Raw genomic sequence first — 17,939 nt, 5'->3', positions numbered from 1 at the left:
GCTATTAACCTACAGATGCAGGCTACTGCATGCTTCACTGCAAGATTTGTCACAGTCTTGGCCAATGGAGTGTTAGTGAGACTAGAAGGGACCACCCCTTTTCTGGGGTAAGGGGGCAATTTGGTCTCCATGCTCATTTAATCCTGAGACTTCTTTGAATAGACTGTCAATTGAACCTAAATTGTGCAAAATTATGCATGCACTTTTTAATGCAGGGTATTGTTCACCAAGCACTGAACCAAGGTTTCTCAACCCATTTCCATTTGGCATGAGGTCACTTGAAACTTAAGTAATCATATATGGAAAGACAAGAGCAGTGTACTTAACCAACCCTGCTCCATGATGGCGCCTCCACAAATGCCCACTGGGCTTTAATTACCAATCTCTCGCTTGAAAACCAGACACAAATGCTGGCTACGGTGACACTTGGTTTTTTTAATTGAGGCTCCTATGCCTAAGGTTGGGAGCAGATCTGGAAGGTCAGCGTTTGCTGCATTGTCTACACCACGCTACAACTGAATTTGTAGAGGCCCAGGCATTTATCTAAGGACAAAGGACTATAGGTGTGTGCTTTGGGGCTGGTACAGTGATGCCTTAGAATTTTGTTTAAATCCAAATGTGGAGAGGTGGCCTGGAAAGCCAGTGCGAAAAATGTCTATCAGACTTGTAGCTTTAGGTTGGACCGACATGTCATTTCTTTTCAAAACCTGAACAGAACATTAACAGGAAATTTATTGATACATTAACCAAAGGCTATTTTCATGGAGTCCTGACAGAACACACAGCATTAAGTCATACTTGCCAAGAATTATTCTGTGAAAGCGTTGTACAGGCGACAGCTTACACAGCCACGATCTGCTTAACAACAAGCGAGCTCCTGCCAGTGGGTGGAGTCAGTGCGAACTCTGCCACGTTCTAATTACACAAACTCTTAGCAGTCTCGCGACGGTGAAAGGCACTTTACAAATGTTTAAGGCTGGGATTTTATAGGGACTGGCTGCTTTCTTGCTTTTTCATCCGTTGTTAATGATTACAGGTTGGCAAAAGGACACAAGGCTAGATTAGATCCGCAGCGCATTAAAGCCTGCCTTCTCTCTCCCCTTCTTTCCACTGTAAGTTGGTGAAAAGCGTAACTTTAGTATTGTACAGGAGAGGGTAGAGGTGTTTCATCTAGGTGACGTCTATATTATAAAAATAAAATAAAAATATATAAATAGGTAACACGAACCCAGTGCCTATTGTTAAATAAAATGTACAATGAGGACAGGCCTTGCAGGAAGACTGCTTTAAACACAACGCGCTGAAATGATTTAATCATTGGAAACGACTGAGAACCGCCCAGACGCGGGGCTGAAGCGACTCCATCGCGGCCCAAGAGGCAAAGGAGGCGGCGCGCTGTCCTCCGCGCCCGGCGGGGTGCGCGGGGTGCGCGGGGTGCGCACGGGCCCGCCGCCCGCGTGGGTCCTTCCACGGACCCGGCTCCTCGGCGGGGGCCGTCGGCTGGCGCGCCCACGCCTGCGGGAGTCCACGCGCGCCGGGGGGGGGGGCGGGAGGGCGGCCGGCCGCGGTGGGCCCTCCCGCCGGCCCTCCCCGCGGGCACGCGCGACTCGCGAGGACGCGATCGGGAGCGGGAAGCGGGGAGCGGTCTTCGCTGTCTAATGGCGGGGTAAGCAGCCCGGGCCCGCGGGAAGGGACGGCGCGCGCATGCGCCGCGCGCGCGGGCCCTAGACAATGTAGCTGGTGAGGTCCAGCAAGTAGGAGGTCACGTCAATGATCTGATCGAGAATACCTGCGCGCGCCGCGCGCCGCGCGCCCCGCTCCGCCTGCTCGCACTGCGGCCCCAGGTACCCCTTCTTGCACAGGCACTTGTTGGGCCTCACGCAGACGCCTCCGTGTCGACAGGCCGGCTCACACTTGGCTGAAAGAAAGCAAGGACCGCTCTGTGTGTGTGAGGTGGGGGGGGCAAGGCCACGCGACCGGGGAGGGAGGTTTCCAGCCCCCCCGTATCGCCACGATCATCATCATTCTGTGGGGGGAGGCACAACTAGACACAGAATGAAAGCCATTTCTAGAGAGATCACGAGAAGCCGGTCTTGCAGAACGGACTCCTGTCACACCCATGTCAAGCCTTCGGGGTCCCCCGCCCCCCAGGCCAGCCCGGAGACCTAGGCAGCCACCGACCGAGGAGGTCGGGCTGGTGTGGGAGGGGCGGAGCATGCGCAGTGCGGGAGGCCTGGCAGCCCCGCATGGAGGAATCCTGCACGCAGGCTCGGTGGGGAGGCAGGCCCGGCTGCTCCAGGGGGCCGGGGACCGCGTTGGGTGGTCAGTGCACCGGTCACCCACGGCGGGCGCCGACGGCACCGACGGAGAGGGGGATGCCGATCCCGGCCTTGCACGTGCCTCCCTCGTACCCCGGGGAGCCGCAGCCCGTCCTTCCAGACATCCATGAGCCCAGCCAGCTGCTGCATCGCAAGGTGGACGGCAGAGGCTTTGCCATGTGTTTTCACACATTAGCAGATAAAATCAAGGACTAAGACATGGCTGAAGAGGTGGAGCACTTGCCAAGCAGGGCAAGGCCCAGGGCAAAGCAGTGCTGCCAAACAATATCAGGGTGTCTGAGGCTTATGCAAGGAAGGGAGGGAGGGAGGGAAGGAGGAAGGAAGGAAGGGAGGAAGGGTAGCAAAGAAGAAATTGCCTATATTCTCTCTTTTTTTTTTTTTTTTTTGTCGGTCGTGGGGCTTGAACTCTGGGCCTGGGCGTTTGTCCCTCAGCTCTTCAGCTCAAGGCGAGCGCTCTACCACTTGAGCTACAGCGCCACTTCCGGTTTTCTGGTGGTTTTATTGGAGATAGGAGTCTCACGGTCTCTCCTGCCCGGGCTGGCTTTGAACCGCGATCCTCAGATCTCAGCCTCCTGAGTAGCTAGGATTACAGGCGTGAGCCACCAGCGCCCGGCTTGCCTATATTCTCTTTTAAACTATAGGAGACAAAGACACCATTAGATGTATGAATAAAGGTCTAGCTTGGGTCAAAATGTCCCAGATTGCGTTTATGAGACGGTTTTGAACTATCTCATCCATAAAAAATACTTCAATTAGAAAGAAGAAAATTTCATTGGAAAAAGTAAAGTACTCTACTAAAACACAAATGTCACCTCAAAGATGTCTATTTTCATTCATCTCTCATATTATTGTTAACGTCTACTAAGATAGGTATATTGCTACCAGTATTAAAAATAATTTATTCACCCTTAGTTTAAACAAACTAAAAGACACTCCGAAATTGTGAACTGGTTATTGGAGATGACACTGCAGTTAGAGGAAGTATAGAAATTGAACAGAATGGATGGCTTCTTACAAAGTGGCAGTGAGCAGACACTGCCAGGCATCCAAAGAGGCCAAGGGATCATATATTAGCAGACATTTGAATATTATATTTTGACATTGATATTCATTGTTTGGTCATCTAACAAGAAGGGAAGAGAATAAGTCAATAGGTTGTATTAATTTAAATTAATATAATGACTTAATTTCTTGGATTTTAAGCAAGCTCCCTCCTAGATACCTATCTATAGTTATTGATCGTATTATGAACAATTTTTGATCAGTTAATGATGTTATGTTAGTAAACTACCAAATCAAGCTTAAAATATAAATATATGACTTTATGTTAAATATTTCTGTTAGACAATGTATAAAGTAGACAGGTTGTGGCTACAATTTTGGGAACGAAATGTGCCTGCAGAATAAAGAGAGGTATTTATAAGGTAAGAATCCTACTAAATATTAATTTGGAGTTTGAATTTTCATTGGCAGAAGCCACTTCAATGTGTGAAAACAAAAAAGCGGAGAACAAAAACATTACTAATGTTTCTAATACACATGGTTTTTGTTGAATATACATGTCTAACATGGGTATCTTCAGCTCTTAAGTTTCTGAATGTATCCAGTTTTCTTATTTCATACCAACTCAACCAAATGGAGGAAATCTCGAGTTAAAGGATAGAGTGACCCTGAACAAATATGTCTCTTTTGCTGTCTTTCAGCAGCAACACACCTGCTTGACGGTTCATGAGGGAGTGACAAACAGAATTTTTAAATCTCCCAGTACACCTCTAGATAATTGCATTTTCCCTTTTTATTTAGTAACACCCACTGAAAAACAGTGTGTGCATGCGCGCATGCGTGCTTCAGCAAGAAAGCCAGCAGTAAAGCCAGGGAAGGCATTTATGGGGTGTCTGGAAAATGCTAGCACTTGGAGAGGGAGTTGGCAAACACTAAGTCATTGGTTGGTGTGAGGGCTCAGGGCTGAACACCCCATGGAGATGACATAGCTGAGTAGCTGGGCAGCGTTCTCTCTCTCTCTCTCTCTCTCTCTCTCTCTCTCTCTCTCTCTCTCTCTCTCTCTCTCTCACCTTTTGAAAGACTTCAGTCATTTATAGGTCCTTCATACTCATAATAAACTCACCTATGTGAACAGCTAACAGTGGGAAACAGGAAAGGTGAGCATGAAGGTAATTGTAAACATCTAAACAGTTCTGCACACTTGAGGACTCTAAAGGAAACACCCGATGCTAAGTTCTTGAGTTCCTCCCGGCAGTCCCACCTTCTGGTCTTTTGAGTGACAGCCGAGATACTGACCGATCCTGCAGAAGTCGCCCTCCCAGCCCGGGCTGCAGCAGCACCTGCCCGTGGGTGTGTAGTAGCCATTGCGACAGAGCCGGGAGCACTCAGATGTCAGCGTCTGTGCGGGCTGCACGGGCACTCGGCATTCTTCAGGCATCAATGGTCTGCAGCCAAGACAAGAGAGGGAATTGCACTTTGCTTGTGAGTCAATATTGGAAGGAAACCCTGTGATTCAGTGTATTTACTGCTTTCAAGAGACCTTTGTTTCAAATGGATCAGTGTGTGTGTGTGGGTGTGTGTGCGTGCGCGCGCGCGCACATGTGCACACGTAGGTACCAGTCCTGGAGCTTGAACTCAGGGCCTGGGTACTTGTCCCTGTGCTTTTGTGCTCAAGGCTGGTGCTCTACCACTGAGTCACAGCTCTACTTCCGGCTATTTTTTTAACTTTTGGTAATTAGTGGAGATGATAATCTCACTGATTTTCCTGCCCAAGCAGGCTTCCAATCCCAATTCTCAGATCGCAGCCTCCTGAGGAGCTAGGATTACAACCATGAACCACACTATAATCCCTTCCTCCCTCCCTCCCTCCCTCCCTTCCTTCCTTCCTCTTTCTTTTGGCCAGTTCTTGGGCTTGAACTCAGAGCCTGGGCACTGTCCCTGAGCGTCTTTTGCTCAAGGCTAGCACTCTACCACTTGAGCCACAGCGCCACTTCTGGCTTTTTCTGTTTATGTGCTGCTGAGGAATGGAACTCAGGGCTTTGTACATCCTAGGCAAGCGCTCCACCACTGAGCCACCTTCCCAGCCGATCCTTTCCTTTTGACTGGCAGCTCAATGTTTGAAAGAACAGAAAAATATAAAGCAATGATAACCAAAACAAGCACATGAGACATTCTAAGAAACTCTATAGCAATCAAGATGTATCAAAGATAATTACAGTGATATTTTATACTTGGAAGGTAGATTTTTTTAAAGCAATTAAAGCTTCTCTGAAAATACAGTTTACTTGGATATACCAATTAATTTCTCTTGTCACTGGCTTGTGGCAATATCACAAGGCTGATTGCATTGGTCAAGATAAACCCTTGTAATGAATAAACTCAGAATTTAATTATTGTTTTCATCTTAATGCCTTTTTCACAGATAACATTTTTCAAACCCATTTTTCTTGAAAGGTTATTACAGTATTATGCATGGGTATATTTGTATTATTGAAGCAAAAGAACCTCTATGTAAAGAAAGGCCATATATAATATTTTGTGTGCTAATATATATTTTTATAATATGCATCTTTGTTTATTTTGTGAAGCAAAACAAATGTAATAACAGCCAAGGAAGGCATCTTATTTGCAATATAAGAAAAGGTCATGGACTTTTTCTTAATGATGGATTTTGATTAGTTAAATCATGTAAATGAATTGTCTCAAAGACTGGAATAAATTAATTTTGCTCAGGCTTCAATTCTTGTTAACTTTTGTCATATGTATCAGAATGATCTGACAAAAAGAGTTTGTTTAAGACAGTTTCTCATTCTGTAACCCAGGCTGGCCTTGAACTCCTGATACCACTATCTTAGTGTCTCAGGGGCTGGCATTACAGGCATGTGCTATTATGTGCTGTTTAGGCTTTGTTAAAATTCTCCAACCACCATCGGTTACAGAGAAAGCCCTAAGAAGTCTTTTTATGGTTCTTGTTTCTTTATGCCATTCAAGCTGGACCGGGCTGGCTCACAGTCCTGACTGCTCATGACACAATTTTGGGGGAGCAGGGTGGGGAGGTGGGAGGGTGGGGGGAGAGAGGGAGAGGATATGCAGTGGGATTTCCTCAGTCACTGGTCTCTGTGCTGCAGTGACGGAAGGAAGAGGCCCTTTCGCTATGGAATATATACACAGATGTCATCAGTCGAGTCACCTGCACTAGGGTAGCTAAAGCAGGTAGGTCCTTAAGAACACAGGTCAGAGCTTGCAATTTACTGTGCAGAAAAGTCAATACATATGTCCTACCAGTCCTAGTTTTCTTGAACTTGCTATCTTGTTATGTCTCTATGGCAATACGAACAGTAATAATTTCAGGCCTGGCCTCAAGCTGCTTCTACCATGACTCAAAACCATATATATTACAAACAAAAACACTAACTACATAACCACCACTATCTCTTCCCAATGAGAGTCCCACTTGATGTTGAAAGCGCTTATGTTTTGCAACTCCTGTGGCAATTTCTGAAAAATCCATTAGTTTTATTCAACCTCTTGTTTAAATCTGGAAATGGCCAATTTATGTAAAATGTCCTGGAGACCGGACGTCCTCCATTCAGGACACATTAACAAACTTTTTCCATGTGTTCCCTCAGCGAGGCTTTTGGGAAATAAGGGCATGGTTGGGATAAATAAAAGTTAAAACGATTATGCCAAGAAAAGTCTTCCCTGCCTGCTTGCTGTTGTTGACTATCCTATATCCTATGTCTTCTCCACTTTTTTCTCATATTAAATTTGTTTGGTTTGGGACATAATGGTGACATTTCTGACCATGAGAAAAACATCTATGGAAGTCTCTGACTCACAGGCCATCATCATTTAGTAGGTGACATTCTGTAGAAAGGTCCTGTTCATATCTCACTAGTGGATGAAATGGTAGAATTCTGTGCATCTAATTTCTCTTCATTTATCACTGGTTTACCTACGATGAAGCTATGCATATAAACAATGTGATCTCCTCAAATTTTAATGCAAATACTTGGGGAAAAGAATCTAGTTCTTCCTTTAAGTTAGTCACTAATGTTCCTCATCTATTGTTTGGAACAGAATCACTGCCCTTTCTTTTAGCTGTTACCCTCGACATGAAGACTCACATGAAAGCTGCCGGCCTGCAGGCCTTCCCTTGTTTAATTCTGTTTCCCTCTCCCCTCCTGCACTCAAATGAACATTTTCTCAGTGCAGAAGCCATGCACCAAATCATCGTCAAGTCTCTTCATTTAAGCAAGATATGAATGAAACAGGGCTCTGATTTCAGAGACAGACATGAAAACACCAGAGGATAGCGCCGTGTGGCCTTTGCTAGAAACAGATGTCCAGGAAGCATCATGAGAATACAGATGCAGTAGTAGATGCCGTAGCAATTCGCTTTGAGTCAAGTGAAATGTTACCATTTTATCTACAGTTCAGAATTATAAATGATGATGATAAAATACCATGGTGGCTTAAATGTTCTCTACTTATATACAGAGGTGACATTAGAAACTAAGAGAATACTGTCAATAAATGTTCACTGTATGCATACTTTAGTAACTTTCTTAAAACCACAAGAATGAATGTTTTTTATCTCCCCAAGACCAACAAAAGTATGTAAGCCATAAAATTCATTGAGTGAATGAATGAATGAATGAATGAACAGTATGAAATTTTTAAAGGGTATTTCTTTTTTATGTTGTTAGGTAAGGATATTAGGAGTATAGTCCAGTCAAGGGAAGGAAGGATATCATGAAATTTTAATTGCTATACTTTGGGATTCTAAGCATAAAACTCAAAGTACTTATATATTTCTAATTCTTAGAAAATTCTTCAAAGGAATAATTAGGTTCATTTTAAGTGGTGCATTTCATGCTAACTAGAATCCTTGTAAGAAAAGGAAAGAAAGGCTAAAATACCAAGGAGACATGGACTAAAGAGTTGCTTATTTCCTTCTGTAATGAGAATTAAAGTCAATGCCCTTAAATTCACTTTTCATGACAATGATTTTTAGTGATCCCACCATTCTCTCCAGATGTTTGCGATGGTGACATTCTCCTTTCAACTGCCAGATAACGGCTTCCTTTACCCATAAATTAAGGAGGAAAGGAGATGAAGCATACGCTTGAGCTTTATTTCTGTTGCCACCTTGAAACAGCCTATCTTAGGAGTACCAGAGTACTACCCAGAGGCACCAGAATACAGCCTGGACAATCATCTACAGTATGTATCTCTGGAGGTTCATCCCATTTAATGCTTACTTTTGTTGGATTGGAAGGTTGTGCACGGTCTAGTTAGAATCATTTACATAGTTCTGTTCTTTTGAACAATTACTTTTTAAGCTTTTGGAGCCTCAGCTGTCTGAATGGAGTCAGAAGTAGCTTTCATACTAGCCAGTGTAGACAAGAGGATATATCCAGCCCAGTTGTTGACAGCTACCGCCCCCCCCAGCACTCTAACTTAATTTAAGCCAGAAAAAAAAAAGTTATTTCTTAATATCCTCAGATGACAATGACACACAGAGGGGACAGTGTAGAAAATTGCCCAATACTCTTTAATATATAAAGCATTGTTTTCACAGACTGAAGACATTTTCTTAGATGCCTACTTTGGCTGGCTTTGTGTAGTGAGGGAAAGGTTTGGATACTTGTTGAAATAGGAATGTGGGGAAGCACAAGGAATTTATAATACATCGCACGTGATGGCTGTCTGTGACCAGGAGAAGCTGATGAGTGTCTCTGCGTGGGGGGATTAATGGTGGTTCTAATTTAGTCACATTTAATCTAATAACTGAGTAAATAAATCAATACATGAAAGTCCTGGTGAGTTTGGGTGAAGTACTCGGATAAATGCTGCCTCGCAGAATAAGCAATGCAGAAATCCATTTTGCCTTTCACAAAGCTTCTGCAGAAGGGTGCATTCTGAGGTGGTTGTTAAGTATACAACGTTAAATTTATGTCATTGTAAAACAAGATGCATAGACTGTTAAGTAGTACTCCTTTGTGAAATGCTAGCTGGGAGGTTTTAGAAGATGTAACCACCTGTGGCCGTCTTAGTAATCTCCTTAGGGAGAGGATGATGAATGGACTGCCTTCTTCCGTTAGCCATAATCACTGGGTGATGCGTGTCACATGTACAAGGCTATTTTTTCCTCCAGGCTTTCCCTCATCTTCCTAAGTTCAGAAAAAACAAAAAAACCCAGGAAATGTCATCCTCATTGCATTCACTGGGTAGACCTAGACCTGCAGTGCCCACGGGACAAGGGGAGAGTCTTCAAGAAAACAATAGCATCTACCAGGTACTGCTGGCTCACATCTGTAAGCTACTCCAGAGGCTGAGATCATGGTTCTAAGCCAGCCTGAGCAAGAGAGTCCATTGGATTCTTTATCTCCAAGTAACCACCAAAAAGCCAGAAGTAGAACTGTGGCTTAAGCAGTAGAGTGCCAGCCTTGAGAGTAAAAGCTAAGGGACAATGCCGGGGCCCTGAGTTCAAGCACAAGTACTGGGTCTGGGCCACAGAAAGAGACAGAGAGAGACAGAGACAGAGAGAGAGAGAGAGAGACAGACAGACAGACAGAACAGAGCCTTATCCTCAGAGCTTCAGAATTTAAGCCTGTATTTTGAGACATTTGTACAAGCATATTTAAGTTTCAAAGGCACTGTTCTAAACTCTGCCACGTCCCAGCCAAAAGTAATTAATGTGGTCATTAATTACTATGCTCAGAAGTTTCCTAGCTCAGGGTGCTCTGACACCTTCTAAGTGGTGGGGTCCGGCAGCCATCTTTTTGTGCTGCAGCAGATCCTGTGTCTTAATGAACTTCCTCAGGCAGGATACAGGGTAATAGTGAGCATTACTGACTACTCTTTTTTTTTTTTTAAGCCAGTTACTCAGCACCTCAAACAAGGGAAAGGCAAGTGGAAAATTTCTTATGATTTGATAGATGTGAGTGTTTTCCATCTGTAGAGCTCAAGGCAGAGAGATAAACTCTGGTCTACGGGTGGTTGTGTCACTTTATAAATATCATTTTAGTGCCTTTCTCCAAGGTCAACCTCCAGACATTATTTTTGCTTCCCTTTTTGTCTTTAGTCTGGTTGTCCAAGGGTCATCTCAACATCTCTCTTTTCAAAGTCAGTTGTTATAAGAAGTAGAATAGTAAATGCCAATGTTCTATAGTGCATGTATGACTATACATAGGCGATCTGTAATAGACATGGGGATTGAACCCAGGGCCTCAAGCATGCGAGACAGGTCTTTTCCCACTGAAGCCATGCCAGCCCCCAGCGCTTTTGTTTTTGTTTTGCTTCTGAGATAGTCTCATGAATTTTGCTCAGATTAGCCTTGATCCACGAGCCTCTGTCTCCTGAATAGTTGGGATTACCACCTTGCCTGGCTCTAGCAGCTTTTAAGACTGGATTTGACATTTACAAATGCCATTTGGCTGTGAGAATTCTTGTGCGGCTCTAGCGAACTCATATCCAGGTAGAAGGGAAGAAATGGAGTCTTCCTGTGTGGCCATGCAGTGTTGATCTTGGAGCCTCGTGGCTGGGCAGATAGCAATACACTTCCTCACGTTACCTTCCTGTTTGAACTAGAACAAGAAACTGAATGCCTTATGAGGAGCTGAGTGCATTTCATTCGCCACGACCTTCCTTGATACCATGCCATACGTGGGCTGCAGGAACGTCTGAATATATTCCTGCTAATATGTTCCTGAATATATTCCTTGGCAGTCTCATGCTCCTAAGATTATCGGGAATTTCACAAATGCCCTTTCAGTTTTATGCTGTGGTTAAAGATGCAGCCCTAATGAAAGCAAACTGTGAAGCCGCTTACATTTTCTATTAACTGTCACATCTAACTTTATCCCCATGGCACGGGGCCGGCCTTGTCACAGGAGAGGTTAAAAGGCCTCTGTACAGCTCTTACTGCCCACGCTTTCCATTCTTCCCACTCAACTGGCTTTCTTTAAGAAAAAGACGGAAAGGGACCCACATTTCAGATCTACCATGAGCCCAATACACACACAGCTATAGAGGGTGTGTGCATCTCTCCTACTGAACTGTGTCAGTGAATGTCTCTATTCCCACGGGAAACGCAGAGCATGGGAAGTTGTGAGATTTCTTAAAGGGAAACCCCAGGAATGGTCAACAAAAGTAAATACCAAAGTCAGGTGCAGTTAGACACAAAGACAGTCTAGAGCTTATGAAATTGCCTTAGCTGTGTGCCACGTGACTTGTGCAGTATTCTAAAATTTAGAAACGGGTCAACTATATGCATGAGTGATATGAATATTTTTTTAAAAAAGATGTTGCGTATTTAATTCAAAGCACCCCTTCCTGAAAACCCTGTATTCTCCAAGATCACATACTGGAAACACTGGTGGTGTTATGGAGTGCCTGTTGTGTCCCACCACATTCCCACGTTCAGGTCCTGGTCCCTAATGGACAGGAGGGGTGGGGTACTCGGGAGATGACTGGCACAGGCACTCCACTCACCAGATGTTTGTGACTTTAGCTATGTATAACTGCACCACAGCACTGTGAAATTTATGTAGTTACTTAATCTCAATACGGAAATCTTTGGGGGGAAAAAGTCACCAGAGACCTTGTGCCCCGCCCCTTTCTCCATCCCGAGAGGACACCCCAAGGAAGGAACTGTCTGCAAGCGAGGAGAGCTTTCACTGGAACCATGCAGGTACCTGGTCTAGAATTTCCCAGTTTGGAGAACTAAGAGGAATCAAAAGCAAGATGATCAGGAATCCGCCACTGGAGTCACTCAAGTGTCTTGTTATAGGAGCCAGCTGACTACAAGGGAAAATCCAGATTGTGTGTTCCCTGGGCATGTGTGCAGTGTGCACAGGTATGCCCGCCCCTCCGGACCTGTGCATGGTCACAGCTGCAGCGCTAACTGAAACAAGGCTCTGGTACTTTGGACATGATTTTGGCAACTCAGTGAGCTGCTTTGTCATCACTGGCAATTAGAAACATACAAAAACAAAGTGGTCCCAAAAGTGGAGCTCTGAACTCAGGTCCCGAACAAACTACAGACAGGCCGAGGTGTCCCTGCGGATGGAGGGACACTCAGCGCCAGCACTTACATCCGTCTGACCTCTCAGACACTGCAATATGCGATGCTACCTTGCTTTATAATCAAAGCGTACAAATCCTCGCAGGCCTATTAATATCAGGCTCCCGCACTGTCCCACTAGGAGCATAAGCATGGAGGGGTAGACAAGTAAACAAAATCCCTTTTAGAGATTTTGAGTCTTAATAAATTAATCTTAACTTGAAAAACATATTCCTCCATTACTTCCATTTTCCATTTTCTGCATTTTAAAACAAATACTGTTGTGTATTCGATCAAGTTTTCATGGGGATCTCTACGCAGTCAGTATAGAGGTGAACATTCTAATATTTAAACTTGCTAGGTAAGAGGGACTATAATTACCATCAAACAGAAAATTCCTTTGAATTACCATAGGTCCTATCCCTAGAAAATAGACTATACATATAAGAAGTCTTATATATGTTTTCACCATTAAACTCCCTTTCTAGTATTGATATAAATTATATAATTGTGTATTATACATATTTACAAAACACGATGTTGCGCAGGTGTCCTCCTCCCAAAAGCTTTCTGTGGTTTCCTCCGTCTGGGGTTAACTGTAGTCCAAAAACACTAACTTAGCAATTCCAGAAGTAAGCAACTAATACATTTGAAAAGAACGTTTTACAACATAGTTATAACAGTTCTGCGGTATTATTAGTTGTTACTAATCTCTTACTTTGCCTAACCTGTAAATTAAAATTTGTAACACATATGTATATGTTGGAAAAGCTATACACACATATAGTTTTATGCTGCCTATACTGGAGGCATCCCGTGAGGGTCTTGGAACATATCCTTCAGAGAATGGAGGAGAATGAAGACTGTAAGCATACACCGTTCTTATTAGTGTTAGCTTCATCTTACGACTCTGAGAAACTGGTGAGAGATTTCATATGGGGAAAAACAGAATTAGTCTTGCATCTGTGAGCATTTACAATAAAGGCAAATGGTTGTTTTTTTTAAAAGGATACACCTGCATGGTGGCGCACACTTGTAATCAGGAGATAAATGAGGGAGGATCATGAGTTCAAGGACAGCTGGGGCTATACAGGAGAGATCCTATCTCCAGAAACCTCTCCACTCCCAAAGAAAACATATAATTTGATCAACATTAAATTTACCTTCAAAATTATAATGTGACATTTTCTATGTATTTTGGCCCTATGTAACACTGCATGTACTACTTAAAAATATTTACATCTGTAAATATACATGCAAATCTTGTTAAAGCATAAACAAAATTTTAGCTATACTAAACTGTTAAAATACATTATATAGTGGAGCGCCATTGGTTCACGCCTATAATCCTAATTACTCGGGAGGCTGAGATCTAAGATTGAGGTTTGAAGCCAGCGTAGGCAGGAAAGTCTGTGAAACTTATCTACTATTAACCATGAGGAAACTAAAAGTGGTGCTGTCGCTCAAAGTGGCAGAGTGCTAGACTTGAGTGAAAATGCTCAGGACAGCGCCCAGTCCCTGAGTTCAAGCCTCCCACTACCTATAAAAAGAGAAAAAATTATACATGCATTTTTATCCACTCATTCAGCTTTGATTTTGATCTTGCCCGAGTATTTTGTAAAATAGCTTCAGATGCTGTGTCACAGCTTAGGAAAGATTTATCAGTTAAAAAGATATTCCTACCACACATGAAATAAAAAACAGTAAGAATAAAATAAAAGTAGGCAGAGAGGTGTAGACTCACTTCTCACGTGATCTAGAGTACAACTAGAATAAAATGAGGGCAGGCAGGTAGGTGTTAAGAACCACTTCTGGTTATTGGGTATGCAAAGTGATCATAGCAAAAATGTGGAAAAAAATGCTTCCTTGTCTTTTAGCCTTCAAACCCGCCGTGCTGAATGGATTTTTACAGGGCATATACTTGTTCATGACCTCTAGTGTTAAGAAATTCTGTCATGTTTGAAAACTAGCCCCTCGTGGAGCCTGTGTCCCTGTTAACAGCTGAAAGGTCAATGGAGCTGCTAAACAGTTTGTATTACTGTCAGGGTGGCCGTGGGCTGCCACCTGCTGCAGAGGACTGCAGCTGGGTCAACAGGCACTGTGGGAATTTATCAACTTAGGGGGCCACTCGCATAAAACTTTGACTGATGAATTGGGACTAGACTGGCTTACGAGGCTAAAGCTGCTCTATTATGTATGGCTTTCTTTAGGATGACAGAGCTGCCTGCCTGCTCCCTGGGACATATGTGAAGCATAAACAGAACTGATTTCCCCTTATGTAAGAGTGATTCTTGTTTCTTTTTAATAAAAGCACTCTTTGGCACCCAGCGTTAATAAGGGTGGGCAGAAGGTGGGAGGGTCAGTTTTTGATACTGGTCTCAGAGGAGTAGAGAGAGAAGGATTGCTCCGGCCTGGAATTTGCATTGTTCACTTGTAGACTTCAGAGGAGAATCGTGCGTGTGACCTGGCTGGGTGACAGATCAGCGTGGCAGAGATAGAGTGAGGCTTGGAACATAACGAGTGGATCAGAAGGACGACGAAGAATTTGTTTTCCATATTCTTGGGGAAATAAACCCTACAAACATTTTGGATTTTTAAAAAAATCATTTAGTTTCCCCAAAATTAAAAAAAAATCCATGATTGTTGAGAGACAAGAAAGCTCTGTTCTATAGAAAAGAAAACTTAGAAATTATATAACTGTTAGGTATTGGAAATTTCTACCCCCAGGAGCATTTAATTCTGAAAAAATTAGTAAAAAAAAAAAAAGGCATGACTTGAATATTTAAGAACTAGGTATTAAAAACTCATTAAAGATCCATGTATATCTTTATCCCAGTTTTGGAACAGAGAGAACTTCAATGGTTGAGAGGTCTCTGAAAATAATTCTGGAATGCATGGAGTGAGCACCAGCAATATTAGAAAACCTAAAATGTTTGTTTGTTTATTTATGTATTTATTTTTGTCAAGCATGGGGCTTGAACTCTGGGCCTGGGCGCTGTCCCTCAGCTCTTCAACTCAAGGTGAGTGCTCTATCACTTGAGCCACAGCACCACTTCTAGTTTTCTGAGTGGTTTATTGGAGATAAGAGTCTTATGGAGTTTCCTCCCTGGTCTGGCTTTGAACTGCAATCCTCAGATCTCAGCCTCCCGAGTAGCTAGGATTACAGGCATGAGCAACCAGCACCCGGCCCTAAAATGTTTTAAATACATGACTTTACTCACTTCAGAGCCCTTGGTAGAAATGAGGCAGAGAAAGAAGGATCCTCTGTCCTTTCTGGGCATTTTATTTTTTGATGGGCAAAGCGGTACAATATGGTGAAATACCATATGCAGTGTCCTACACTAAGGAAGACTTGAGACCAGACCAGATCCTTCGCCTCTCTATCCTGCCAGGATGGCCTCTTCATAGGTGGTACTACTAAGTGAAAATGCAATCACTGCCCAGATCTTGTGCTCAGTCCATGGAAACCTGTTTTTCTGAAACTGTTAACTGAAGGAGTCTCCAAGGCCAGGGCACTCCGGAGGACTGAGCTCAGTACTAGAGACTTTTTGGACCCTGTTAGGCTGGTTAAGCCAGCTGGGTGACTGAGGCTGACCTGACCCCAACTCCACTCTGCCATAAGACACAATTACTTGCTCTCTCATTACAGCTATTACTGAGGTGTGTTCAGTGTTCTGACATGGCGTCTGCTCCTTCCTGGGCTATTTCCATAGGAAAGGGTTTTCCTTAAATAACTTCGGAGTCCTAGGTCAGCCTGAGGGAAGCCTGGCTTGGATTCTTTCATTTTTGAATTTGTTTTTGCTTTTATTAGGAATGATATCTTCTGGTAGTTATTAACAGCCTACCTCACCATTCTTTTTGGAGGGATGTGTCCTACTGTAAATGATTTGCATTTATGCAGACGATGGTGTAATTTATAGCCTTAGACCAAAGTGTCCTCACAGTGTTTGAAGTAATGTTGGAGCCTCATCTGTGAGATCTTACATATGATTTCCTGACTCTGTCTTCCCCTGGGTGTGTTTAATATATATGTTTAAAAACATAATATAACTTCATTGACACCAAGTATAGAAATAAAACCCTTATAATCTGGTAGAGGAAGAAATTCCCCTAGGGCCATTAGTCAGTTGATGTTTGAAAGTTATTAGAAGACATTATGCTAACGAGTCTGATGGCCCTGCATAGGACAACAGCTGTTTACTGGGAGTCAGATCTTGCACGTCGCAGTAAGTCCATACATTGTATTTTTCAGTGGGTGAGGTTCTTTTTCAAATTTGGCTCCACACTCTCAAACAGTTCTGCCTTGACGTCCTGAGCAGTACCATGCTACTAATTAGCTCGCGTTTCCAAACTCATCCTGTTCACACACACTTAAGCGCATGCTTATGCAAACTCCAGCTCATGTAGGGAGAAGGACTGTAATAATAAACACTGGCATCCGCACCGACAGAGGCATGAGACTGTCAGAAAGGTCAATGAGAACATTCGTTTTCTTGTAGTCAGTTTAATTTAGGAATGTGTGCCTGTGTGCAAGGACGGTGTCTTCGGGCCTCTGCACCATCCCCCACCTCCCCAAAAGCAAACACAGACCCTCACCCCCGGCCCTGCGCGTGACGTGACTCACCAGAAACAGGCACCGTGGTGAGAAGCCGGGTTTTCAGGTGTCACTCGGAGACCACCCTACTAGACGGGGCGCAAAGATCACAAAGCCAATGTTCCTATGGCAACCCTGGTAATTAGACCCTAATAATGGGCTGAAGGTGTAAAATTCACCTCCACTCACCAACAGACTAAACAATCCAGATGAGGAGAGAAAGACCTTTTGTGAGGAGAGAGAATTCACTGGAGCACTGCTGGGAAGTTTGTGGAAGCACATCAGCTTTGACAGCATAATGGAGCAACGACGACTATTTTTACTACTAATTGCATTGGATGGGAGTGAAATCCCAACACCTCATTATGCATCATTAGAATGAGCCTGTATTATGAGGTAACATTAGTTTGACTTCTATTCTCCTGGGGCTTGAACTGAGGGCCTGGGTGCTGTCCCTGAGCCTTTCTGTGCACAAGGCTAGTGCTCTACCACTTGAGCCACAGTGCCACTTCCTGCTTTTTCTGAGCAGTTTATTGGAAATAAGAGTCTCACAGACTTTCCTGGTTTCGACCCACCATCCTCAGATCTCAGCATTTTGAGTAGCTACGTATGTGAGCCATGGATGCCCAGCTGACTTCTATTCTTAATGCTGCCCATGAAGCACTTCAACGATCACCTAGTTGTCTGACCATTTTGTGAGTTTTCTCAAACAGAACACTTGATTTTACTCAAGATGGGAACACGTCCCATCCCCATACCTGTCCCAACAGGTACTTCTCTTATTGTGAGAACACAGACTACTAAACTACTAGCGAAGGAATGTCCTCCGGAGATGACATATGACATGGGAAGCTGCGGAGAGCCTTCTCGTTCTGCAGCAGCCAACACTGACTCCTACTCCAGTCGGGAAATACTGTCTTGTCATTTTCAGGAT

General features: G+C 43.8%; 1 protein-coding gene across 1 annotated transcript in view; it reads right to left on the bottom strand.

The window, feature by feature from the left end:
- Positions 1-1,582: 1,582 nt before the first annotated feature.
- Positions 1,583-17,939, bottom strand: part of Hhip (hedgehog interacting protein) — an 80,343-nt gene continuing 63,986 nt past the window's right edge. Inside the window, exons 12-13 of the mRNA XM_070022136.1 lie at positions 4,638-4,786; positions 1,583-1,918 (exon numbers count right to left, since the gene is read on the bottom strand). Of these exons, the coding sequence (XP_069878237.1) occupies positions 1,725-1,918; positions 4,638-4,786 (343 nt within the window). The 3' untranslated portion in view covers positions 1,583-1,724. The remainder of the gene's footprint in view (positions 1,919-4,637; positions 4,787-17,939) is intronic.

The sequence above is a fragment of the Dipodomys merriami genome, unplaced genomic scaffold (genome assembly GCF_024711535.1).
Source record: "Dipodomys merriami isolate MVZ:Mamm:240054 unplaced genomic scaffold, mDipMer1.0.p SCAF_15, whole genome shotgun sequence".
Classification (NCBI taxonomy): Eukaryota; Metazoa; Chordata; class Mammalia; order Rodentia; family Heteromyidae; genus Dipodomys; species Dipodomys merriami.
This window is presented reverse-complemented; position numbering and strand designations above follow the sequence as displayed.